Raw genomic sequence first — 26,432 nt, 5'->3', positions numbered from 1 at the left:
AGCACACACCAACTCTCACTCAATCTCGATTCGTCTTTCTACTTTCTTCTTCTCTTACTAGGTCACCTGAGGGCTGAAGGAAGCGCTGCCCCTCTCCGAGTGGATTCCCTCCTGAAAGAATGGGCCTTCACGATAGATTGAGTATGTGTGAGAGAGACTATCATACAATTGAGATTGATCGAGGTCATCAAACATCGACCCAGTCGTACAGGCAGATAAAATCAGCCAGGCGCTGGTTCCATCCGGCAGGATGGTGCGAGGGAGGAGAGGGTGAAGCCGAGGACTCTGTCGTCGTCGCTTGTTGCGAGGGCGATGTTGATGCGTCGTGATCGTCGCGGACCCAGAGATGAGAGTCTCTAGGCTTGCTCAGGACAATCAGTGGCTGCTCCGCGTCGCGGCCTCGCATCGCCCTGAGGCGCTCTACGGCACCGAAACCCCACTCGCAGTGCCCCGCTCCGCAGATGACGAGCACGGTGTCGTTGTGCCGCTTGCCCACTTGGTCTATTGCGCTGCTGTCGGCGGCAGACGCTGACGAGAGTGGAGTCAAAGTAGCGGGCAGATCGAGGACGTGGTCTACAACATGGGCGAGATACGTGTCCTTGAGGGCTTGCGCAGCGAGGAAGCCCGTCTTCTCTTCGGGTGGAGCCACCGTGACTGTGTTTTCGGTCGCCCTTGCAGCCACAGACAGGTTTTCAGGAGGACAAGGAGCAGGCTCCTCGGGTCGGAAGAGACTTCGGAGGTAGGAGCGATGCGGCCACGAAACGTGGCTGATCAGCGACCACTTCTGCTCCGCCCGCATGGGTGGAACGACAGAGTCTGACGCTGGCTCTGCTTCGATGAATCGGTCCGAATCAAGCTGCTGTATGCGGCTCCAGACATCTTGCTTCTGCTGCTGCTGCTTGTACTCTTCGCTTTCTGCAGTAGAGTCCTCCTTCCCTCGTGCCAAGAGAGAAGCCCAGCTTCTTGGCGGGAAGCCGGCCCAGACCTTGACGTCGTTCTCCCTGGCAAGCTGAACCAGCGGCCAGTAGTGCCGAAGATCGAAGCCTTCTTGGGAGGACACTGGCCGTGCTCTCGCCTTATCCTGCTCCTCTCCCTCTGCCACGGCTGGCACGGGAGCGGCAGCCCGGTTGAGGAGCGGCTGCTCGACGAGATTGAACTGCTCGAGGACGAGATGGACACGGGCATCTTTGCCGTGCTCGCGCCGGCGATCTTTGACGAGTGCGAGGAGCAGCTGGAGCTGGGCGGACAACACCTCTGGCTGATGGTGCTGCTCGCCAAAGAAGATGACGCGGTGCTTGCGAGACCGCCTCACAATCTCTTCAATCGTTGACGGCGACGACGGGGCAAAAGATGAGGACAGGGACGACGACGACGATGACGATGCTAGCAGATGGTCAATCTGATGCGGGGAGGACCCTTGCGTCCGATCGGTTTCGGCCTCGATCTCCTCACTACTATCTTGTTGCTGGGAAGCCTGGCACGGCTGCTCTCGGCGCAGCTGCGTCGTCTGCCAGTACCTTGGCAGATGCCGCGCATCGACGACGTGCGGTGGCGAAAGGCGGCCGACGAGCCAAGACATCCTCTTTGCCATTTCCGTCATTGGTGCCGCCATCGATCTCTTGCCTGCGACCGCCTCATCGTCCTTCTGTCTCGCAGCGGTCTCATCAGCGACCATGACCCTCCGAATCGCCTTTCGGGTCCTTCCTTGTCAGGAAAGAAACGCCAGGTTTAGACTATTGATGAATAGTGAATGTGGAGGGTTGTTGCACTTGTCAGTCGATCTGAAATTGGAGATTTTCGGGGAGACGCCAAAAGAGACAGGGAAACAAAGATGGCTCGGTCCGGCGAAGCAGGTGAGGCAATGCCGACTTTGCTCTCCGTTGTTGGTTGGACTGCCCACGCCAGGGATCCTAGTTGAAGTAGTACATAAGGACAACGCGCCCCCAGCTTCACAAGCCCGTAGCAAACGGGCGAAAGATGCAGAAAGAAACGCGACACATATAGTCTGTGATTATACCAGCATTGAGAAGTTGTTTTGAGAGAAGAGAAATGATGTACAGAATGTTTGTGTAGTTTAGGGCAAGGGGAGCAAACGAAGCCTTCACTCGCCGTCGAGCGGGCAGCGGGGAGGAGTGTCATTGACCTGAATACCTCCTCGTCGCGGGTGCTTGGAGTCGTCATAGACTGTTCTCCACCCTGTGGTCCAGCCCAGTCCGAGAGGATCAGGTCCCTCTGGGCACGCGAGCCAGAGGCGGAGTAGGTGGCGACGAGGCTTGGGCGGCAGGTGGTCCTTGTAGGCGGTGCGCGCATGGAGGACGTGGTGGTCGCTGACGAATTGAATGTCTCCCACCTCGAGGACCATGTGCAGCGAGAGACGCTGGGCCGTCTGCTCGAGAACCTCCATAGCCTCGAGCTGCTCTGGCGACGTAGGGGGAATGAGGCCCGCTTCGATGTGGCGGCCAAGAGATCGAATGTAATAAGGGTCCCAGTGGATGACGAGCCGGTTGTCGGCTTCGCCCTTGGCGAGAGCGAACACGGGGCGAGTGACCCATCCGCGCTGACCGTGGCTCACCTCGCCTTTACGGTCAAAATGCCAGATGGGGCTTGCCAGTGTCTTGGCCACGTCAGGCCGCGTTGCTTGCAACTCGTTCCAGACGCGGTGAGCAGACACGATGTCGCTGTGGCCGCCCTCGAGCGCTGTGGCGAGGCACAGGAGGCCCACGAGCCCACCGCTGGAGTCGGTGTGGAAGACTTAAAGACAGAAGAGGGAAAAAGGTTCAGCGGGGGAGACTACGATGCAAATTCCGACTACAAATGCTCACATTGGCGAGCGTTGGTCGAGTAGATTCGGACCTTGTCAATTTGCGTGGGGTCGTTGCCCAGGTCCTTGACGTGGCCGAGAACGTGTCCCTTGTGGTTTTGAGAGTTGACGTTGCCGAGGTACGAGCCTAGACCAAGGTAAGCGATTGCGCTGATGTGGGGTCCCCATCGCTCGACAGGAAGCCCTTTGAACAGCTTGAAGCCGACACCATCAACGAGCTCCTTTCGCAGCGATGTCAGCGTGGCGACGAGAGAGGCGGGCAGAGGGAATGTCGAGCGCTCAATCTCGCCCAATTCCCTCCCACTGTCGCGCCAAATGACGCTGGCCGTCTCGAGCTGCTCGATTTCCTCTGGAGTCCAGTAGCGGATCCACTTGGGGGCATTGGCCTCGCCACGGTAGTCCTCAGCCTCCCACACGGTAGGACCGGTGATTTTTTGCGGCAGGTCCTCGTAGGGCGTCACCAAGCTGAGGTTAGCGTCGTGCTGGCCCGAGGTGAGAACATTGGTGGCGCTCTTGAGAGAGCGCTGCGCCTCAACAACGTTGGAGTGCTCCTTTTCGGCCTCGCGCTGCTGCAGCGGTGAAGATTGCGGGAGGGCGGAGATCATTGTGCTTGAGGTAGTGGGTGGTTAAAGTTGTGAGTCAAGAGTTCTCTCTGCAACTCCTCTCGCATGACCACTATGGAAGGGTCGCCGTGCCACCGATTAAGCATCGCCGTGTCAATCGCCATTCTTCCTAGTCCGCGGCGCCGGCTCGATGGCGTGCTCACCTGTGCTTTGAGGCTAGACTACCTAGGGTGCACGGTTCACATTGGGCTTGCATTTTCTAAATTTAAATTCAGAGGCCGCTCTTTGCGCCTTTGCTGTATTCGAAGCTGCTGCTCGCACGCAATCACGTCGGTGCTCCCTGGTGGAGGTGAGAGACATAACGTCAGAATAAGACTCTTCAGGGCAGCGAAAACGACATTTGCTCGTCCGTGCCTGCCCTCGATTCTCGGACTGCCCTAGCCTAGCTGTTTGTGGTCTGATCATTCAGGTGATGATAAAGATAGAGTGGCTTGGCTGGGTGCCTGAGAAATCACAACTCTTTCACCGTCCACATCGCCTCTTCCCTAGACGAGCTTCTTGGTTGTTGCCGTGCCGCCATGTCCGACGTGGCGCAGCACGAAAAGGCGCACGATGCCTACCCGGACAACAGTAATTCCGTGTCTGCGGTGGAAGCCGACTATACTGAACAGGAAGAACGCAAGATTGTGCGAAAGATTGACTGGATCTTACTTCCCATCCTGACATTTCTCGTGAGCAAGCTAGAGGAAGAGCAGATGAGTAGGACCTGGGCCACTGAAAATTGTGTTCACTGCAGTACTTGCTGTCATTCCTCGATCGTTCGAATATTGGAAATGCTCGTATCGAAGGCCTGGTTAGCGATCTCAAGATCAAGGACTACTCGACCCTGGTCAGCATCTTTTTTGTCGGTAAGTGACGTGGCTCAGCGAAGAGTGCAGAAACATTTGACTCACGGTGTCGCGTTTCAAAGGCTATGTCATTGCCGAACTGCCAGCCAATTGGGCTCTCAAGGTCACAAAGCCAGCTCTTTGGTTGCCGACACTCACGCTTGTTTGGGGCATCGTGAGCGTCACGATGGGCCTGGTTCACAACGAAGCGGGAATGTATGCCGCCCGATTTTTGTGAATATTCTCATGTTCAATCGGAGACGGTGGCGGTCCGCTTACCATCTCTCCTTTCTCGCAGCCTGGGGGTGGCCGAAGCAGGATTATTCCCTGGAGTCCTCTACGTCTTTAGTCGCTTCTACAAACGAGCAGAACGAACGGCAAGAGTGTCGTTCTTCTTTTCGGCAGCCGCTGCCGCCGGTGCATTCGGCGGCGTTCTTGCCTATGGTCTGGGCAGAATGAATGGTATTGGCGGTAAACACGGCTGGTCCTGGATCTTCATCATTGAGGGTCTCTTGACTATCGTTGTCTCCTGCATCGCCTATCTTATCATCCCAAACTATCCTCACCTCTCTAATCGGTTTTCGCCGCGCGAGAAAGAGATCATCGCCGCACGCCTGGGCGCCGACTCAGACGCTCTCGAAGACGAGAACTTCAGCTGGGCCGAGGTCAGGCGTGCTCTCACAAGCATCCAAGTCTGGGGCTATTCGATCCTTTTCCATTGCTACAGCTTTGGGCTATACACCCTCAGCAATTTCCTTCCCAGCATCATCCAAGGGCTTGGCTATCAGAGCTACCAGGCGCAACTCCTGACGGTCCCTCCGTATTTCTTCGCCTTTCTCGTCACCATGACGACTGCATATGTGTCGCAACGCCTGAAGATCCGGGCACCTTTCATCATCGGGGCAGCTTTCATCGCCATTATCGGTTACATTGTCCTCATCACTTCTCCGACCATTGGCGGGAAATACGCGTAGGTGCTCTTCGTGGTATCTGATACTTGAACAGTCAAGCTGATGTGACGCTCCCAAACAGTGCCGTCTTCCTCTGTGCTGGTGGAATCTACTCTGGAACAGCTTTGCTCCTCGCTTGGCCTTCTGAGAATCTGATGGGTCAGACTTTCCGTGCAACGGGCCTTGCCATGGTCATTTCCATCGGCGACGTGGGCGCAATTGTTGGTACTCAACTGTACCGTATCCCGCTTGGAGGCGTCGCCAACAAGAACTACCACATCTCATACGCCCTCACTATCGTCTACCTCGGCCTGGGAGCTATCACAGCGGGCTCGTTGTGGTTCGGTCTTGATCGAGCAAACAAGAAGGCTGCTGCGCTTCCGGCCAAAAACGAGAGTCACGAACAGCTTTGGAAGAAGTTCGGCTTCATTTATCAAGTCTAGGTGCAGCTGTACCTTAATTTCAATGCCCAGGGCGGCTTTCTTTTCTTTGTTCATATTGCACTGCATCGTACATACTGCAGAGTCACGCACACGAAACGACAGATGGCAATTAGATTGAGCATGCATTGATAAGACGATTAGGGCTTGAAGATCTAAGGTGATTCATGCTTCGTTAAAAGTGGCTGTCCGACTCTGGACAGCGTCTCTAGCCCTGACAATGTCGTGTTCGTCTATGCCAGCACTCTCGCAGAGCTGCCTGAAAAGACCTCCTTCCTTCGCAAACAACTTCGTGGGTTCATCGCACTCAGCCACTTGCCCCTGGTCCATAACACAAACGACATCCGAGGGTCCGACGACAGTGTCAAGTCGGTGAGCAACGGTAAGTACTGTGCATGGCCTCAGGACATCCTGAAGCATCGTCTGGATTCGGCCGTCAGTGGCGCTATCCACAGATGCCGTCGCCTCGTCCAAGATGACAATCTTGGACTGCTTGACCAGGGCTCGAGCTATCGAGACGAGGGCTCGCTGGCCTTGCGAAAGATTTGAGCCTTCCTCTGCGATGGTCATGTCTAGCTGAAGCCTCTGAGGCTCCTTGTCTGCTTCCTTCGCCGCAGCCTTTTCTTCGACAATCGTTTCCGCTGCCACAGAGCTCGACGATGACGCAACTTCTTCTTGGGCATTCACCAGACGGGCCTGCTTGAGGGCATTCCAGAGGTCCAAGTCATCGTGCTCGCCGAACGGATCGAGATTGTACCTAAGCGTGCCTGCAAAAAGGACGGCATCTTGCGAAATGACCGAGATGCGACGACGCAAGAGCCCCAAGCCCACGTCATGGATGTCCACGCCGTCGATGGTGATACGGCCGGAAGAAGCCTCCATCATACGAAGTAGCGATGAAAGCACTGATGGTGTCGCCAGTCAGCCTCTCTTCGGATAACACAAAGTCACATCAGCTCGTACTCACAAGTCGTCTTGCCAGCCCCGGTCCTGCCAACGACACCGACCTTCTGGCCCGAAGAGATGGCCAGCGAAACGCCGCGAAGCGCTGGTGCGAGCTCGGGCCTATGAGAAGCTGTAATGTTGTCAAACTCGACTTTGCCCTCACTCGGCCAGCCACTCTTCTCGAGACGCTCATCGATGTGGGGGATCTCGTGTGGGGCCTCCTGTTCGACCTTGTTGGCGTAATGAAGAAGCCGCTCGATGGAGTTCATGTTGTTCTCGATCTCGGCAGATTGTCGAATCATCTGTCCGAAGACGGATTGAACGGTCACCATGTAAGACAGCACAACTCCGCCATCGGCTGGGGTGATGGAGCCGCGCAGCCCAACGACGAGCAGGCCAGTGGCCAGGACCAAAAGGGCTCCAAGCAAGTCCAGACGAATATTGAGCCAGCGTTGGCAGGCAATCGAAAGCCAGTATGCCCTAGAAAAAAGACTGAAACTCAGTAATGTTCCCTCTGCAATTCAGAAGCTTCTTCATGCTTGTGCTTACCGGTTCTCCGAATCGATGCGCTCGGCATTCTCCTTTTCAAAATTGGCCATCGCGCCGTACGCACGAAGTGTTGTGAGGCCGGCAATGGACTCGGAGAAATGCTCGTAGATGCGTGATCGGAGGAGATTGTTGAGCCTTCGGAGCTCCCTAGCACTGGGACGGTAGAATATGCCGGTCCAGACGTAGAGGATGACGACGACAGCGGCGATCGCAAGAAACCAGGGCAGAATGATGGCCACGAGAATGACGGAGCCCAGCGCCTGTACGGTGGTGCTGATGAAGAGGCGGAGCGTTTCTCCCACAACATTGTCAACTGCGTCAATGTCGCGTGAGAAGCGGTGTACGATTCGGCCTTGCGGCGTTGTATCGAAGAAGGACAACGGAGCATGCAAGATGCGTTTCGCTGCGCGGCTATGAAGGTGCGTCGATGTGTAGAAGGCGAAAAGGGCAAACGAAGCGCTCATGCAGAATAGTCCGAGCGATTGGCCTAGACCGAGAGCGGCGTACACGCCCATATAAACTCCCTGAGAGAGGTAAGGCCATCTCTTGGCCTCCCACCAGCTCAGCCAGAGCGGGCTGAGGATCGTAGCAGCCTGGTAGAAAACGATGGAGGTGACGAAGAGGGGCACCGTGATCGGTGCATGGCCAAGGAAGATGTAGTCAAGGTAGGTCCGGAATGTGACGGACCCGACGAGGCGCTCTTCTTTCTGCATGATATCTCGTGGTGCTTTCTCGTCCTTCTTCTTCTTTTCCTCCTGTTCCTTCTCTTCCTTTTCTTTGTCTCCCTCCTTCTCCTCCACGGTCTTTACGTCCTCCAGCTTCCCTTCAACTGTCTCTTCCTTATCTATGTCATCGCCTCCAGGCTGGTCTCGCTGCTGCTGCTGTTGCTGCTGCTGCTTGAGACCAGCGCGCATGAGCTTGGCAAAGGCACCGTCGCGTGCCATAAGATCAGCGTAGCTACCCTGCTCTCTAATCGTACCAGTCTCGAGGTAAACGACGTGATCGGCATGGGGAACAAGCGCTAGCGAGTGGCTGACGAGAACTGTCGTTGTGCTGCTTCTGCTGCCCTTAGCCTCCCTTCGTCGCCGCTTCTCCTCGAGGACAACGTGATCAAAAACGCGAGCGCCAATATGAGCGTCCAGGGCCGAGAAGCAATCGTCAAGCAGGCGCAGCGGTCGATCCTGCCCACTGTAAACGGCGCGGGCGAGTGAGATTCGCTGCTTCTGTCCACCTGAGAGCGAGATACCCTTTTCACCGACGACTGTCTGGTCACCGTCGACGAGCGTGGCCAAGTCGGCCTCAAGGCAACATTGCCGGATCACGTCTGTGTACCTTCTCTCATCGTACGGCTTGCCAAAAATGATGTTTTCACGCACTGTCGCGCTCAAGAGCCACGCTGTCTGAGGGCAATAGGCCACAGGTGCGCCCAGCCGCAAGTCGTCTTTCTTGACTGCTCGCATGTCACCGAGGAGGGCACGAAGGAGCGAAGACTTGCCTGAGCCCACCGGTCCGACAATGACGACGATGTCTCCGCGACGGACGGTGAGATTATCGATGTGGAGCCCAGTCGGAGACCTTTCTTCATCAGACTGCGCCTTCTTCTCGTTGACCGAGTCTGCACCCGTGTCTGACGGCGTTTCGTCGTCGTCCTGGTCATGGTGCTCGAAATGAGCGTTGCGCACGCGAATCATCTCGTTCATCTCCTCGTCGATCGGAGGGTCTGGGCCTCGCATATCCGCATGCATAAAGAGCTCAAGCCGTTCGATAGCGGCTCGAGCGTCGGCCAAGCTACTCAGGGCGACGGGCAACATTTGCAGAGGTGTTCGCAGCAGAAGAAAGAAGGCGAGCGAAGAGAAGATGACGCCGGAGTCGAGTGAGTGACCTGTACCGGCGTAACACACAAAGCTCACGACGGCTGCCAAGGTGGGCACGGTAAAGGAAACGGCGGTGTTGATGGAACGAAGGATCAGCCGTTTGCGCAGATAGCTCATCTCATCGTTTCGCATGCCACGGATTCGCTTCAGAAGCGCCGGTTCCCAGGCGTACGTCTTGACAAGGCGAATGCTGGCTACAGCCTCGACGACGGCCTTGATGCGAGCGTCTGTAAACGGCATGCTCGCGCGACGGAGAGCGAAGAGCTTTTTGACCATCAGGTTCTGTGTCGGGTAGAGAAGTGCAACGAGCGCGAAGCCGGGCAGGGCGCTATACGAGAGCGAGTAAATCATCAGCGCCAGGCAGACGACCACTTGCACCAAGCTTGTCCATCCCATGTGAAGATAGCCACAGCAAAAGTCGATACGGCTGACGTCGGCCGACACTAAGCTCATGAGCTTGCCTGAGCCGAGGCCACCCTTCTTCCTCGCCCGTTCCGACAGCTTTGTCGCTCGACGGTAGATGACGTGGATCAGAGCGCCACGAAGAGCAATACCGGTCGTGTAAGAGCGATAGAAGCCGTGGACGTTGCAAACGACAGAGACGACCAAGAGGAGAAAGAGGCCCACGGTCAGGCCGAAGCCGCGACGGCGCTCGGACTCGGCCCGGGGACCCTCTGTGTACTGGAGCGTGTCGATGACGGCTCGCACGAGCAAAGGCGAGGTGATGATGGCGAGATCACCAAAGAGCTTGAGGAGGCCTCCGAGCCAGAACCATATGAGGACGACGTCATTGAGGGCAAGGGTCAGGCTGGGCTTGTGTCTGTCCTGCTGCCTTTTTTTCCACAACTTCTCCTCCGCGACAACGTCTCGCCGAAGAATCCTCCAAAGCGAACGAGTAGCGAAAGACGGTGACTTCTCGGTCTTGATGCTTTTTTCTCGCTCTTTTTCCATGGCCAGCTTTGACCGTTCGGTCCGCCTGGCCCAAGCTTCCTCAAGCCGAGCCGCGTACACCTTGGCCTGCCGGTGGTCGGGCATGGAATACAACTCTTCTGCCACGAGCGGCCTGGTGTAGCCGATGGTGAGAATGCGATGAAGCCAGCCAAACGTGATGACCGAGAAGAGATTGGCGCCCATCTCCGGCAAGACCGGGTTCGCGCCAATGTTCTCCGCCGGCAGGCAGACGGCATCTTCCCGCGGCCTTGTTCGCACAAACGGCACCTTGCGCCACCATCGCCGAGGAGGATAGCGACCCGACGTATCAGCTGTCGGGGCCATCTTCTGATCTCGCAAAAGATGTCGCAAAAGGGCTTTGGGTCGTGGTTGGTGAGAGGAAAGGGTGACGGCCCCTTCTGACGCGGAAGGCTGCCGTCACCACACCGCTTGCGAAGCATCGCGAGCTTCAGCTTCTCCCGCCTGCTGCTCCTTAGCCCGTTTTGAAAAGCGAGAAAAAAAAGTTTTAGGGTTGGCGCTAGCGACTACGGGCATCCTGATGCCTTGGCAAAATGTTTGATAATCTGATTAGAAGACCGAGGGCATGCATCATCGTCCCATCTTCCCGCAAAAAAAGATTAAAATTGCCGGCGTTGCGTCAGTACAGAAGAAGCGAAGAGCGAACCTGGCGGCGGCCGAGTATAGGCACACATTGGGCATCAGAAGGAGAAGATGATCTCTTTTCAGGGACAGATGGCCGGCTCATCAATCTAGTCGGGTCTCGGTGAAGCGGATATGTTCCTGGGTTCCTTCCGTTTGCCAAGCAAACTTTTTCATGAAGGCAGGATGATGACGATCCGATGAAGGCGACCCGACAAGCGCAGGAAGAAAAGTCCTCGGCTCGGACTGACAGGTACAGGTAGATAGAGGGGCAGCGTTGGTCGCGATCCGCTTCTCGTCCCACAACACCAGCTCGCGCAATGTCGCTTCCACCTTCGAGGCTGCCCCGCTTTGATGTCTATAGACAGCGCCGGGTGGGGGCAGCAAGCTCGACAGTATGCGAGGTGAACGACGTCGAAGAAAGTGTCCTCATTGACCATTATGCCGCTTGGCTGCTTCATATTCTCAACACCGACGAGGCATGCTTTCTCTTGTTCAGCCAGTCAGGGGAACGAAGGACGGTCATCGTCGAAAAGAGCAAGACCGTCTCTTTACAACTCATCAACTATGATGCAGACGCACCTCCCCCAACCGACTTCAGCCTTGTCCTTGCCCAAGGACTTGTCGACCCAGGGCCAACTTGTATACTTTCGGTAGGCGTTGGTCTCCTCACCCTGACCTGCGCCGACACGCCCCGACCAGCCGTTACCAGCTTGCTTCAAGGACTGGCCTCCCGACTAGGTCATGCGTCTCCATCACACTCCTCGTCGAGCCTCAACCATCCACTGCAGACCCCGTACCCTATCTTCATCCCTCAAGATCTACGGCAAGACAATCATACAGGATACGAAGGCGACCTGCTCCATTCGGCGTTCGAGAGAAGGGCGATAGAATCGCCCGATGCCCCCGCCCTTGAGTTTCTCGAGGGCTGGGCGGAGCCTGCAGGATCGGCTAGGACGATAATACTCACGTATGCGGAGCTAGATCGCCGGGCGGCGATACTGGCACACCTCCTTCGCCGGAATATTGGTGCTAAGGCCCAAGCGCAGAGCTGGCCAGGCTCTGTGCCACTCTTTCTGGGTCCCTCGGTGGGCTTCTACATCAGCATCCTCGCGTGCCTCAAGGCCGGCCTGGCATTCTCGCCCCTCGCCCTCGATGCGCCGCCTGAGCGACTTAATACCATCATACTCGATCAGGCTGCTCCTCTCGTGCTTTACTCCCAATCGAGGCCCCACGGCATTGGTGGGGACACGACTGAATGGCTCGACGTGTCGTCGTTTGAGGAACAGACGATGAAGAGCGAAGAGCAGCGGTTCGAGATGGAGGAGCCGAGCTGGGCGGTGCGCCAAACCGACCTGGCCTATATCCTCTATACATCGGGATCGACAGGGGTGCCCAAAGGTGTCCAGATCACCCACTCTTCCGCTGCCACGTCTATCTCGGCCCATGCCCAAGCTGTGAACCCCCCGCTCGATCCTCAGAGGACCCGCTGGTTTCAATTTGCAGCGCCCACATTCGATCCGAGCGTCATGGAGATCTTTGTCACGTTCGGAACCGGAGGCACACTTTGTTCGGCGAGGAGAACTCTGACGCTCCAGGACGTCAATCGAACGGTGAACGAGCTTGGTGCGACAATCATGATGGCCACACCCAGCCTTGCCACGCTGCTTCGACGAGAACGAGTGCCAAAGTTGAAGAGCCTATGGACCATGGGAGAAGCACTCAGCGATGCCGTCGTTGACGCGTTTGCCAAAGAGGACGGCTCGTGCACCCTCTACAATGCCTACGGTGGGTTTCCTTGACCCTGTGCAGAGCGATGGATTGGATGCTGACAAAGCTCCTTCGAATCATCAGGCCCGACAGAGGCAGCAATCAATTGCACCCTGCTCAAGTTCTCACCTGGTTTCAGGGGCTCAATCCTTGGGCCGGCTTTGGCCTCATGCTCCCTCTTCGTCGTCGACGTCGACAGCCTCGCCATTCTGCCCCAGGGTCTAGCTGGCGAACTCATCATCGGTGGACCCCAGGTGAGCCAATTGGGCTATCTCCGCCGTCCAAAAGAAACACAGGCGGCCTTCATCGACGCACCCCACCTCGGAGGGCGTGTTTACAGAACGGGGGATGCGGCCAGAGTTGTCTGGTCTGACCAAGGGCAGCCTTGGATCGAGATCCTCGGAAGGATCGGGACCGGAAAGCGGCAAGTAAAAATTCATGGACAAAGAGTCGAGCTGGGCGAGGTCGAGAGCTGCCTTCTCGAGGCAGTCGAGAAGCGAGATCGAGTGAGGTCCGTTAGAGCTCTCGTGCGGTCCAGTGGCTCCCTTGCGGCATTTGTCGAAATCGACGACGATACGACGGGACAGGGCCTACAGGAACGTTTGCGGGCTGCAGCAAGCACCAGGCTCCCACCATTTGCTCGTCCACAGGCTTTCGTCATCTCACCTCGCCGCTTCCTCTCCGCCTCGGGCAAGCTTGATGTGCGTGCAATGCTGGCCTTCGTAGAAGAAGAGATCTCAAAGGGAACCCTAGGCGACAAGGTCAATTCTGCAGAGGATGATGTCATGGGCAATACCGGCCATACGTCTCTTGATCGGCTTATCGACGCTGTCCAGTCCGTTACAGGAGCCAGAGTGGGACCGTCATCGACCATGACGGCGTCCGGTCTTGACAGTCTGGGCGCGATGCGTCTGCTCGATATGGTCAGGAACGATGAGCTTCTCTCTGGGTTGACGTTACGCGATCTCGTCGGCGAAGCAACGCTTCTGCAAGTCATCCAAGCAATTGAACAGAGACGATACAGAGGACCGCAAGATGAGATAGCCAAGCAGTTGGTCGCGTTTGACGCAGCCCACCGACCAACTTGCCAGGAGCAACTCGGCACCGATGTGAAAATCGAAGCGGTGCTCCCCGTGACAGCAACGCAGGCCGGTATCCTCGCCAGTTTTGTGCGATCGAGCAATCGCGCCTACGTACACCACTTTGGCTACCGGTTGAGCCCTGATGTTGATTTGGACCGCTTGCAACGAGCAGCTAAAACAGTCTTCTCAAGCTGCGAGGCCTTTCGAAGTACATTTGTAGCTGTGGACGATGAGCATGGTCGCTCGCCTTTCGCTCAGTGCGTCTTGGATGACATCGAGCACGATGTGGAGCGGGTCACGGTTGACAGTACTTCGGACGGCTCGCATGATCATGTGGTGCGAGAAGCACTTGACAGGGCACAAAGTGCGATTCGTCTCGAGAGTCCAGGATTCAAGCAGCACCTTGTTCTTGGACCAAGCAGGGAAGAGAGGACATGGACTTTGACAATTCTTCACGCCATCTTTGATGGAGGCTCCCTTCAGCTTCTGCTTCATGACATCTGTAGCCTTTACAAAAGCGAATGCCCGACGTCGAACGCGTACCAACACCGGACCGGACCGAAGTACGCCGTCGAGGCTTATTTCGAAGCGACAACACAACATGCTGGCGAAGCTACGAAAGCATTCTGGGAGCGAGAGCTGATCGATTACGAAGTTGAGTCGTTTCCCTCTATTCATGGGCTCAAACGCCAAGTTGCCCAATCAAGACCGCAGACTGGCGTGTGCGAACACCGAGCAACACTTGTCTCATTGAAAGCTCTTTGTAGCGCGGCTGCCAGGTTCAAGATTGGCTCGCCACTCGCCCTGGTTCAGCTGGCGTGGAGCCTTGTGCTGTGTGCTTATTCAGAGACAGCAAAGACCGATGTCGTTTTTGGAAGCGTCGTCTCGAATCGTCTCGACGCTGCGGCTAGGACGTGCACTTCACCCACCTTCACAACGATCCCCGTTCGGGTTCAGCTGGGAGGCGTCGATGGTAGGACGGAGCCGACGATGCGAGAAGCTGTTGCAGCGCTGGCTGCAAAAGCTTCGGCAGCGCTTGCACACGCCCAGCCAGCCCTACAGTCAATTGTGACGAAGGAAGGAAAACTGCCATACGACAGTCTCGTGGCTTTACAGCTTTTCGAATCCCAGGAGGGGACAGACCAGCTTTGGATCGAGGAGTGGTCACCAGCTATGACGAATGACTTCGCTGTCATGCTTGAGATCTGGCCTGGCGAGCTCACTCTCGATTCTGAAGCACCGCTTCGGCTTCGAGCCACGTACAAGGCCTCTGTCCTCGATGAGCAGTCGTGCGACGTGATGCTGCGGCAGTTCGCTGCGATCTTGGCGGTTCTGTGCTCTGTAGGCTCTGATCTGGAAAAGCCCCTTTCGAGCCTTTTCTTGGAGATGCAGTCTGACAATCAAAGCCTGCCGCTCCTTTCTCGCATCGGATCAAGACCAAGACCTGATGAGCCGTTGGATGAGCTCCTTCTGCACTATCAGTTCGAACAACACGCCAGGCAGCGGCCTGACGATATGGCACTGGTCTTCCAAAAGGGACACAGTGAATACACTCGCCTGACGTATGGGGAGCTCGACTCGCTTGCCAGCCGACTGGCTCTGCAATTGGCCAAGCTGTTATACAAGGATGGTTCGTACAAAAAAGATGCAGTGGTGCCGCTGTACGCCAACAAAAGCGTGCAGATGTACATCGCTGTCCTGGGCATCCTCAAAGCCGGCGCGGCCTGGTGCCCTATCGAGCCGACGCTCCCTGCAGCAAGAAAAGTAGGTTTGTTGCAGAGGACTGAGGCCAACATCGTTGTTACGGCATCATTGGAGGAAGGCGAGCGGGACGAGTTCGAAGCTGTAATGAAGGAAGCTGGTATGGAGCACGTCGTCGAGGCGAGCAGCAGGATTGACAACGAAGAGAGGGGTGACAGCCGTCTCCTGGAACACTTGGTGCCATCTCCTAGCCACCTTGCCTACCTCATCTGGACCAGCGGCACGACGGGCCTGCCGAAAGGTGTCCTTGTCGAGCACGAAGCAGCATCTCGAGCAATGCGAGCGCTTCAACATTCGATTCCCTCTTGCTCTCAGCGGCGACCACCCTCCACCATCAATTTTTCGGCTTTCACCTTTGACGTCTTCGTTCAGGACCTCTTCTACACCTGGGGGCTTGGCGGCGCCGTTGTCGGTGCTCCCCGACGCGTTCTTGTCGACGTCGATGGCTTCTCGAGTTTGGCGGCAGAGACGAAGGCGACACATTCTCACCTAACGCCAGCTTTCGGTGCATGTTTACCGAGGACGAAATGCTCTTCGCTCGAGGTAATCACGATGATCGGAGAAAAACTCACTGAAGAGGTCGCGATTTCTTGGCAGGGTAAGTGCAGTCTATTGGTCGACGTGAAAGACCTAGCCATAGGCTCATTGCTTCACCAGGCGACGAAAAAGATGGAAGTTCTGCGTGGAACACGTACGGTCCCGCCGAGAACGCAGTGGTGTCGACCTACCGCTCTTTCATGGCTGGGCACACGCACCAGTCTCACAATGTCGGCTGGCCCCTCGAAGGAGTCACTTGTCTCGTCGTCAGGCCGGTGTCTGGGAATCAAAGTGTTGCGACCACGCTTCGAGGCGGGACCGGCGAGCTTGCATTAGGCGGAGGCCAGGTCGCACGAGGATATCTCGGTGATGCCAAGAGAACCGGAGAACGCTTCATCGAGATGGCGAAAGAGGGTCGCGTCTATCTCACTGGTGATGTCGTGCGCATGCTCCCCGATGGCAGCTTGGACTTTGTTGGTCGACGCGACGACCTCGTCAAGCTCGGCGGTATCCGTGTTGAGCTTAGTGAGATCAGTCACGCCATATCGCACTGCCATAACAGAGTCCAACACGTCGAGACGCTTTACATCCCTCGGAGCAGCACCGACAAGGATGCGACTAAGCTCGTCATCTCATTCCTTCTGGTGCCTGATCTGAAAAGCGGCAGTGACGATTCCACGGAGACCGAAATTGTCGGTGCAGCAATGGCAGAGGCTTGCAGAACGCTTCCGTCACACATGCACCCGGCGAGATACCTCGTCGTCGACTCCATCCCTCGCTCAACATCAGCCAAGACAGATACTAAGGCCCTTGCAGCCATCTTCTACCAGCGCGCTCAAGATGACGTCAGAGAAACGAACGAAGAATACGATGACGAGGAAGGCGGCGAAACAGTTGATGACGACAGTAATCGTGCACATTTGGCCAAGTGCGTCGCCGAAGTTGTGGGCTTGCCGAATTGGAGAAAAGTTCGAGGATCTTTGCGCGCTCTCGGCCTCGACTCTATTCGGACGATTCGGTTGGCTCTCAAGATTCGCCAGGTGAAACGCTTGCAGACCGAAGTGGCGGCGTTCGATGTAATGCGCTGTGAGACCTTTGACGATCTCGTGGACGTTGTCTTGAGCAGTGGACAGGCGGACAAGGAAAGCGCGGACAAGGCAGGCGGGGAAGTCGAGAAACGGCTGAAGAGCTTCGAGGAGGAGTGGAGAGGAGAGGTGCCTCAACTTTCGGGCCTCGATGACAAAGCTGTGCAATTTGTGCTTCCCACGACGCTCCTCCAAGCTTCTCTTCTCGTCGAGACAGCCAAGGATCCGAGCGCGTACTGGTCAACGTCCACTTTCGTGCTCGAAAAGGAGATCAACCCTTCAGACCTGAAGGCAGTCTGGCAGCAGGTCGCTCGAGAGACCGAAGTGCTTCGGACAACATTCGTCCCAGCTCCGCATGGCTTCGTCCAGTGTGTTTTGCGGCCTGACGCGGTTGACGAACTCGTCGAGTGGGGGGAGGTTGATGGCGAAGGCGTCCAGGAGACCGTGGCTAGGAGGGCATCAGCCATCTCTGGTTCCCGGTCCGCCGCTCGACCGCTTTACTGGGCATTAACGTTAGTCAAAGATCGCCACCTCATTATCCACATGCACCACGCTCTATATGATGGCACAGCTTTCGACCTGATCCTCGCCTCCGTTGCTTCTCATCTTCTTGGAGACGTGATCGGTATCAAGAAGAGTAGAGGCTTGACGCATCTGCGCGAGGCCTTGCTCTTGTCCGACGCCACAGCCCTCGCATGGCCCCCAATCTCCACCTCGACTCCGACGACACATTGGGAATCGCTAATGAAGAGCCACGCCCCACGATGCCGACCTTGGTCACTCCCGGATCTGACTGCGGTGCGCAATGGGGAGCAAGGCATAGGTATGCATACTCGCACGGCAGAGCTACAATGCCCTTCGAACATCATGGTGAATGTTGCGCGCAAGACTGGTCTCGCATCGAGCGCTCTCATTGTTCAGGCCGCATTTGGATGCCTCGTGGCAGACTACCTCGAGCAAGGGGCCGTTTTGATCGGAACGACTTTGTCGGAACGAGGGCGTAATGCTAGACTCGAGGAGGCAGTGGCTCCCCTCGTTGTTACTGTGCCCTTTGTCGTTGACGGCGGTCGTCGACTCAAGAAGCAAGACAGAGATGAGGAAGCGGACGCCAACGCCAAAACGAAAACGGCAGGTGACTTGCTGCGTGACTTGGCCAGCCAGTGGAAGGCGTGCGAGAGGCAGCGTCACGTTTCGGCACGCACCATTCGTCAAGCTCTCGGATGGACGCACGATCAGGCACTATACCCCGCTTTGTTTGTTGTTCACGAATCTCAAAACGAGAAGAGTGCACACACAGAAGAGGAAGGAAAGCTGTGGACAAAAGCGGAAGCCGGCAAGGATGAGCCACAGCTTGCAGTCGAACACGATCTGGCGCTCAACGTCTACTTAGACCCAGAGGGACACCCTCAAAAGCTTGTCCTTTCGGCATCTTCCAAATTCCTCTCGGCTGAACACACGGAGATCCTCGTCAGGCAGGTGGAAGCGCAAGTTAGGTCTATGGTTGAAGCTTTCGAAGCACAGACGCCCCTGTGCCGTGTGCCTCTGGCTTTGTCAGAGGACCAGCGGCTGTTGTCTATTCAGCCACCTATCTACGTTGACGAACACACGGCCGCGGCGCCCAGTCGCCATCCTTGTTACTGGCTTCGCAAGCACGCCATCGAACACCCGGAATGGCCGGCTGCTGAAGAGCTCCTCGAATCGCTCCCCGACGAAATGAACGAGCCAGCAGGACAAGTCAGCATTCGAGCTTGGTCGTACGCCGAGCTCGACGAGCGATCGGACCGACTGGCTTCCCTGATTGCTGGTCAGTCGCCGGAGAAGAACAATCGAGGACCAGCCGTGGGGGTGTGTATGCACCGTACTCTCGAAGCTTTCGCCGTCGTTTTGGCCATCTTCAAGGCGGGATGCGTCTATCTGCCCATAGCCGAAGATCTGCCCGAGGAGCGCAAGAGGACCCTGATCGAAGACTCTGGCGCTGTTACTATTTTTGTATCTGACGACGACTTGGCGTCAAGCTTTGAAGGCCTGCCCGTGCAGATTATCCGCCTCAATCAAGCGACGGAGTTGCCCCAGCAACGTAGCAATGTCTTCAACAAGTTTGCCCTCTCGACTGGCTACCTCCTCTACACTTCGGGCTCGACTGGAAAACCAAAAGGTGTGGCCGTATCCGGGTCTAATCTGTCTTCGTACGTCGAAGGCTATGCCGCTATCCTGGCGAAGCATTCTCCTCGATCCATGATGTTGTCTGGCAAAGGCAGGTACTTGAATCTGGCCAGCCGAGCCTTCGATCCGCACCTTTCGCAGATGTTCATGTCCTGGAGGATGGGTTACGCAGCCACGACCGGACCTCGACCGGCATTGCTTGAGGATCTGCCTCGGACAGTACGCTTATTAAACATCACGCACATGGGCCTCTTGCCCTCACTCCTGGAGCATGCCGGCATGACACCCGATACGACCCCAAGCCTCGCCGTGCTGGGTGTTGGAGGAGAGAAGGTAACGCCCTTTGTTCTTGACGAATGGGCAAGGCCACGGAAAGATGGGCCGCTGGTCGTCAACCTTTACGGACCGACGGAGACGACCATTGGGTGCACATTAGCTGTTGTTACGCCTCAAATGGCGTCAAGGAATATAGGCTTCCCAATCGGCGCCTCGTACTCAGTTGTACTCTTGCCCGGCACGAACACTGTTGCGCGGCGAGGACAAGCCGGAGAACTCTGCTTGGCCGGCGATCTCGTTGCACATGGAGGCTATCATGGCCGAGCAGCCAACGACCAAGGCGGATTTGCAGAGGTTTCGTTGCCGCAGCTGGGCGAAAGCTTAGTGAAGCTTTACCGAACCGGCGATATGGTCCAGATGCTCGATGACGGTAGCCTCTCTTTCCTTGGTCGAGCCGATGAACAGATCAAGATCCGCGGCCAACGCCTGGAGCTGGCCGAGGTCAACGCGGTGGTTCGGGCCGCCGCGGCTGATGTCGAAGGCCTGGAGCAGGGCCAGACACAGGAGGCCGTCACTATTTATACCAAACATCCTTCTCTGCCCCAGGCGCGGCTCTTTACGGTCGTTGGATGGGGCGCCAAGGGTGACAGTACGACCACAGTCAATTTTATCAAGGAGCCGGACAGACAAGTCGACAGGATTGACAAACAAATCTCGGCAAGGTGTGCAGAGACGCTCCCGAGCTTCATGGTGCCGACGCTCGTCGTTGTCAAGGACGGTCTTCCAAAGCTTCCGTCAGGCAAAATTGATGTGAAAAAGATCACCAAAGCGCTTCAGGAAGTCGACGTGGACGTTCTCCTGAGAGGTATGTGCGAGTTTCTTGTTGGGTACAGAGGATGCCGCGTACTGACCTTATGAGCGTACCTACCTAGAAAATCTGAGCATGAAGAAACAGCCGACCAATAGATCCACCGAGGCTGCCCGATCAGTGCTGAGCGAGGCCGAAAGACAAATTTTATCCACCATCCTGGCTCTGACAAAGACTGGTACGGATCAAGAACTAGTTCCGACCCCACAATGGGTCCGGCCGGCAACGAGCATCTTCGAATTGGGCATCGACAGTTTGTCGGCCGTTGGACTCGTCGTCAGGCTTCGGAGAGCGCCTCATTTACTTGATGTGAGCGTGCAAGAGATTCTTCAGAGAGACACTCTCGAAGAATTGGCACAGCTGCCAAAACAAGGTGGGGGCGGCGAGACTGCAGGCATGACTCTGTACAACGCCACCGCATTCGATGATGACACCAGGACATGCATTGGAAGTCAAGAGGTGGAGTGGTTCCGGCCCGCAACTCCGCTGCAGGAAGCCCTCGTCGCACTTTCAACCCTTGCAAGGCAGCGACTAGGTAGTACAAATGGCGGAAACACGACGTTGCCCTATGTGCACCACCTGACGGTTGCCTCACCAGTAGGCGTCGAGATGCAAGAGGTCGAACAGATGTGGCGGGAAGCTGTCATAGCCGAGCCAATGCTCAGAACATGTTTTCAAGATGGACCAGCGGGAACGACGGTGCAGGCCGTGCTTAGTGCAGCGCATGTTGTCGACAAGGTCGTCTGCCGGCTCGACAGTGGCTCATCTCTCGACCGTCTGGCCACGTCGGTCAATATCGTCGACGAAATCTCCACCACGCCGGCCTTGCGCATCCGGGTGCAAGGTTCATCTTTGAGCCGTGGAGCAAGAGCGCACATTTCGATTCATCACTCGCTGTACGACGGCTGGACTCTACCCAGGCTCATCGAGGATGCATACAGCGCAGATTCGCGATACAGAGTGATGGCCAACAATGTGCATGATGCCCAGATCCTCGAAGGTGTTGCTCGGTGTCAGGGCCAGCAAGCTTTGCGATTCTGGACGACGTACTTGCACGGCTATCGCTGTTCTCCTCGCGAGCCGCTGCGCCAGAGTGAATCGGAAGAGGGAAACCAAGATCGGCTCGTAAAGATCAAGATGCGGTGGGCAGGCGCGCTGCTCGCCAATCTCAAGCACGTCTCACAGAAGAAACATCGGACGACCATTGCTGTCGTGATTCAGTGTTGTCTGGCCATCATCGTGGCGAAGAAGTTGGGCGTCTGCGATGTTCTCTTGGGCAACGTCATCAGTGGACGTGGTGGAATGGAAGAGCAAGGCGATGCAGCAGCAAACTCGAGTCGGATGCCTTGCCTGGCGACTGTAGCGGTTAGACATTGCTTGAGGGCCGTCCAGGGAGCGGATTTGGATGGAGCGGTGGCTGAGGCCAAGATGAGAACGGCGCAGGCCACACCTTGGGCTCATACGTCGCTTCGCACCGTCCAAGGCATCGCAAGTGGGACTAGCCGCCGTAACCTCTTTGAGGTTCTCTTCAGTTACGACGCAGTCACTGCTCCCGAGGACGCCAACATGAAAAGGCAGAAAAGGTACAACATCGTTGACGACGACGAGGAGCAACAAGGGAACATCGACTATCCTCTGGTCCTAGACGTCACGCAGCGAGGTCAAGAGAGCATCGAGGCAACATTAGCCTTCTCGATGCGTGACGTGGGCTCTGAAGCGGGACAAGGGCTCGCAGCGCAGCTCGAGCTCCTGCTGGAAATTGTGTCACGCGGTCAGAACGTATCTCTGGCTGAGCTAGGCATCGTCGACGTTGGATCCGAGGAAAACCAAGACGAACACCAAGAAGTCGAGGCGAGAAAGAGCGAGTCTCGACCCCTCACGGCTCTTGAGAAGCAAGCAAGAGACACACTTATCCACGTCGTCAAAGATGTCGATGCAAGCGATGTCGGACCCTACACGAACTTCTATCGCGTCGGACTCGACTCCATCACGGCGATTCGTTTCGCTAGAGAGCTCCGAAGAAAATCAGGCTTCGCGGCCATCGATGCGACCAAGGTCTTGGCGAGCGGCTCCTTGGCAGTTTTGTGCGGCGAGAAGGAAGTCAAAGCTGAGCGGAATGGAAGCAAGGAGCCAGACTCGCGCGCAAGTTTGTCGCAAAATGAGACAGTGTTACGCTCTAAGGAGACTGAGGTCGAAATCCCCAAGAACGAAGACGACATTGCCATCCGAGACATCTTCCGTCCGCTTTCATCTGCCGATGAGCTCGAGGCATGGTATCCATGTACGCCCCTTCAGGCCGGCATGCTCACACTCTCGCACGGGACGGCCGACTCAGCCTACAGGCAGGCTCACAAGCTTCGCTTACGAGACGGCGTCGATCTCAATGTTCTTCATGCGGCTTGGGACAAGGTCGTCGAGCGCAACGATGTCCTCCGAACGACTTTTCACCTCGTTGAAAACGAAGGTTCACCTCGATGGGTCGCCCTTGTCCATCGGACTGCTCCTCTCGCGTGGCGGCACGGGGACAGCGCTTCGAATGGTCAGGAAGAATACACCGCTGTCGGATTCGATGAGAGGCCACCAGCGTCTGTGGACATCTTGATGTCGGCTGCTGGCACTACCGTAATTTTCCACCTTCATCACGCTCTTTACGACGGCGTTTCGCTTCCAATGATTTTCAACCAGCTACGAACGGCGTATAACGGTGTAACTCTTCCAGCGATAACAACGCCTTTCTACATTGTTGCGAAGCGGCAGGCTTCGACAAGGAGCCACGACGAAGATTACTGGTCGAGAATCCTTGTAGGGTATCAGTATGCTCCCTTGCAGCTTCTGCAAGCTGTTCCACAAGATCAACGACGGTGGCACGCAAAGACACGTATCGACTCCGACCGAGGGTTGGCAGCCGCGTGCCGTTCTCTTGGCGTGACGCTGCATGCTGTCTGCACTTTGGCGTATGCTCGTGTGCTGGGCGCCTCGCTGCTCGGAAGGAGGGACGTATGCTTCGGCCACGTTCTCGCTGGACGATCAGGATCTGGTCAGGAGCAGATTGTGGGTCCGCTTTTCAACACGGTTGCTCGACGCGTGTGCCTCGAGTCTTTGCTAGACTCCAATTCAGAAGCGGTAACTCGGGTTCAGAGGTCGATCGACGAGGGAATGTCCAGACAGGCAGCCTCGCTGAGTAAAGTCACTGCCCTTTGGCGTCAAAGAAGCATTAAACAGCGTTCGACGCGGCTTTTCGACTGCCTTTTTGTTTTCCACAAGGTGGACCAAGGCCAGGTGGACGAGGCTTCATCGCTTCTTTGGGACTCAACGCAAGGCGAGGACGAAGATAACGGCGAAGAAGGCGACGATGAGTACGAAGTTAATGTCAGCTTCGTCGAGCGTCGAGATGGGTCGTTGGACATATTCGCAAATGCATCGCAGAGAGTGTTGAAGACCGTTGAAGACCTTAGGAGCCTCGTTGTGGACCAACTGCAGCGTGTCGTTCTCGACATCCTTGAGAAGCCCCATGCGCCCATGGTTGCAGTTCCACGCAACCTAAGCGAGCTTCCCTTGTCAGCCTCTCCGGCCTCAAACGAACATGGGGACAGGAAACTGACAACTGATGAGGAAGCGTTCTGCGACGCCCTGCAAGACGTCATCAAGGACATCGATCGGCACCGAAGTGACTGGCGCAGGCCATCGACGAACGTCGTCGACGTCGGTATTGACTCAATCACAGCTATCCGTCTGGCCTCAAGATGCAAGAGGAGGAAAGGTGTTCTGGCACGCATAACAGTGCAGATGGTGCTACGCGCTCAGACCGTCGAGGCGATTGTGAACGAGGCCGGTGCGGCCCGCGAAGCTCGAACAAGCAATGGAGTGAAGACCAATAGCCACCAAGACGATGCTCAGATGGAAGTGGTCAAAGCTGCTGCCGCACAGGTGCTTGTTGGCCACATCAACAAAGAAGACATTGAGGAGGCAGTCCCTGTCCTTGCTGGGCAGATGTTCCACTTGGACTCGTGGTATGCGACAGGAAGGCGCTTTTACGAAGCACCCTGGGTTCTCACCGCGCAATCGGAGAAGGTCGATCCAGCTCGCTTAAACAAAGCTTGGCTTCGTCTTAAAGATCACAACGTCATGCTTCGAAGCACTTTTGTCGCTCTTCCTCAGCGATACCAGCGGCTTGTTCAAGTGATTTTGAAAAGGGAGGCAGCGCGGCGTGAGGAGAACTCGGGTTGGAATAGCATCAGTGTCGATTCGGATGAGGCAGTCGAGGCGGCAACGAAACAGGCTGTTTTAGAAGGCAACGCCGATGCGTGCACCTTCTGCACGGTTCCAGCTCGCTTGACGCTAATTTGCGGTCCTCGCCAATCGGCTCTTGTCATTCGCCTACACCACGCCATGTACGATGCCTGGAGCATTTCACATGTCATCTCTCGCCTGGCCAAGTTGTACAACGGGACTGCTGTACCAACGATGACTCCAGCGCTGCTCACCACGCTCTCTCGGCGCCTTCTCACCCACCCATCCCAGTATGAGCAGCAAAGCTGGTGGAAAGCGCATCTCGCATCTTCGCAAACGACCTTCATCGGTAACGGTCGCGGCGAAAAGGTCAAGACGGCTGTTGGCCCTCAGATATTCGTTCGCTTGCTTTGTGCCGTAGCAGACCTCAAGATCCTTGAAGAGAAGGTACAAAGGACTGCGAGTCACCTAAGACTGGTCGTAATCTTGGCTCTCGCCCGGACCCTGGCGCATTACACCACTGCAAAGGATAGCCCGACCTTTGGCTTCTTCACGGCTGGTCGAGCAGGAGTCGAGATGGATGACGTGGACATTGATGCGGTTCCATTGCTAAACGTTCTCCCGCTTTCAGTTGATCTGATGTCCACCGAAAGCACGACCGCAGACAGAATTGGCTCAATCAGAGGCATGATGGCTCAGAGGACCCAATGGGAGCAGACACCGTTGCAAGACGTCTCAACCTGGTGCAGCGGCGGACAGCCAGCATTCGACTGCTTCCTCAACCTTCTGTGGCACGGCCGAGAAGACGAAGAAAAAGACCTCGAGAAGCACAAAGAACGTAGATTGGAACTACGCCACTGGAAAGGGCTCAAAGAGAGCTCCGAGTACTTTACCTCGTCAATCACGCACCCGCTTGCCAACGAAAGAGGAGAAGCTACAACTGCACTCGGTGCAGAATTGGACGTAACGTACCTGCCCGCACACAAGTGTTACCTTGACGTCCGACGCGATGAGGCAAACGACTGTCTAGCATTTGGCGTCAAGGCCGACGCTGGCATGTGGGCTGAAGAGCAAGAGCCGACGGTGGCAGAAGAAGAGCTGAGTCGGTTCTGCGAGCATTTTGCGCTCGAAATTAGAAAGGTCGTGGACGAGCTTTAGTAGACCAATCCCATTCATTTTACCCAAAATACAGATGTAGTGAAGATGTTTTGGCAAGCATGATTATCGCGAGCTGGCACATTTTATGAGAGAGACCAAAACGAGGGGTCGGGCTGAGCTGTGTTCACGTTCCTCCAAGAAGCTTTGCTCCTGTCAAGGCCTCCTGTGGAGTCAGGCCCATGATCCTGCTGAAATCATTTCCCTGCTGCTGAGCCATGGTCATAGCCTCGCATCCATTGCTGTCAGCGGTAAGCAGATCGCAGACTTGGACGTTGCCGTTCCTCGATTGGACGAATCCATGGCACGCCGGCAGGAGTTCCGCAGATGAGACGTGCGGAAGAGAGTCGAAACCAATCGGAGTGAAAATCTTGTCGAGGAACACCTCAGGGGTGAGGCGCGGAAGAGACTCGAACGCACCCGAAGCGGACAAGTTGTCGAGTTTGCTTTCGACCTTTTGCAAATTCAAGCAAGTCTCACTTCCTTCCTCGACTCCAAAAGCTGAGCAGAGCGTGATTGAACAGTCGGAATGTACTGGCTCGCCGCGCCGAAAGATCGAAAAGCGATTGTTGAACTTCTTTGGCCTTGCCTTCTTACAGTCAGGGCAGGACCACTTCCACCGCAACCAAAGCAAAATAAAGAAAAGCAAGATGAGCAAGACCCTCTTGTTCTCACGTTTCTCGAGCATCAAGTCGGTTCCATCACCTTGCTTCTCTTGATGAGCGGCGTTGGCTGAAGATGCGCGAGAGTGTGTGCAGCTGGTAAAAATAAGGAGCATAGGCAGGTACCAATGTTGGTGATCGGGATTGTTGGCATGCATCTCACACATTTTGTGCTTGGTGAAGAGGAGAGTTTGAAGGGCACCAATAGGAGATAGCTTTCTTCT

At 56.1% G+C, this 26,432-nt stretch overlaps 5 protein-coding genes across 5 annotated transcripts; 2 read left to right on the top strand and 3 right to left on the bottom strand.

The window, feature by feature from the left end:
• Nucleotides 1-122: 122 nt before the first annotated feature.
• Nucleotides 123-1,750, bottom strand: FA10DRAFT_264175 (hypothetical protein). The gene has a single exon (XM_025520547.1). It carries the CDS (start codon nt 1,673-1,675, stop codon nt 188-190), a length of 1,488 nt encoding a protein of 495 aa, XP_025380737.1. The 5' UTR covers nt 1,676-1,750; the 3' UTR covers nt 123-187.
• A 279-nt stretch (nt 1,751-2,029) lies between these two features.
• On the bottom strand, nt 2,030-3,580 carry FA10DRAFT_247798 (Clavaminate synthase-like protein). The gene is made up of 2 exons (XM_025519468.1): nt 2,823-3,580; nt 2,030-2,751 (listed from the first exon to the last, which is right to left on the bottom strand). The coding sequence occupies exons 1-2, from the start codon at nt 3,424-3,426 to the stop codon at nt 2,102-2,104; spliced, it is 1,254 nt and encodes a 417-aa protein (XP_025380736.1). The 5' UTR covers nt 3,427-3,580; the 3' UTR covers nt 2,030-2,101.
• Nucleotides 3,581-3,962: 382 nt separating this feature from the next.
• Nucleotides 3,963-5,664, top strand: FA10DRAFT_290725 (MFS general substrate transporter; the record flags this gene model as incomplete). Its single annotated transcript, XM_025524348.1, has 5 exons — nt 3,963-4,115; nt 4,181-4,292; nt 4,355-4,487; nt 4,570-5,241; nt 5,304-5,664. The coding sequence occupies 5 exons, from the start codon at nt 3,963-3,965 to the stop codon at nt 5,662-5,664; spliced, it is 1,431 nt and encodes a 476-aa protein (XP_025380735.1).
• An 89-nt stretch (nt 5,665-5,753) lies between these two features.
• Nucleotides 5,754-10,495, bottom strand: FA10DRAFT_298914 (hypothetical protein). The gene is made up of 3 exons (XM_025524659.1): nt 7,156-10,495; nt 6,629-7,086; nt 5,754-6,566 (listed from the first exon to the last, which is right to left on the bottom strand). Exons 1-3 carry the CDS (start codon nt 10,302-10,304, stop codon nt 5,827-5,829), a joined length of 4,347 nt encoding a protein of 1,448 aa, XP_025380734.1. The 5' UTR covers nt 10,305-10,495; the 3' UTR covers nt 5,754-5,826.
• Nucleotides 10,496-10,591: 96 nt separating this feature from the next.
• On the top strand, nt 10,592-25,626 carry FA10DRAFT_264172 (acetyl-CoA synthetase-like protein). The gene is made up of 4 exons (XM_025520546.1): nt 10,592-12,407; nt 12,474-15,830; nt 15,890-20,158; nt 20,226-25,626. Exons 1-4 carry the CDS (start codon nt 10,940-10,942, stop codon nt 25,547-25,549), a joined length of 14,418 nt encoding a protein of 4,805 aa, XP_025380733.1. The 5' UTR covers nt 10,592-10,939; the 3' UTR covers nt 25,550-25,626.
• The last annotated feature ends 806 nt before the right edge of the window (nt 25,627-26,432 follow it).

This window comes from Acaromyces ingoldii (genome assembly GCF_003144295.1).
Source record: "Acaromyces ingoldii strain MCA 4198 unplaced genomic scaffold FA10scaffold_1, whole genome shotgun sequence".
Taxonomy (NCBI): domain Eukaryota; kingdom Fungi; phylum Basidiomycota; class Exobasidiomycetes; order Exobasidiales; family Cryptobasidiaceae; genus Acaromyces; species Acaromyces ingoldii.
The sequence above is the reverse complement of the archived record's forward strand: the minus strand, read 5'-3'. Positions and strand labels throughout refer to the sequence as shown.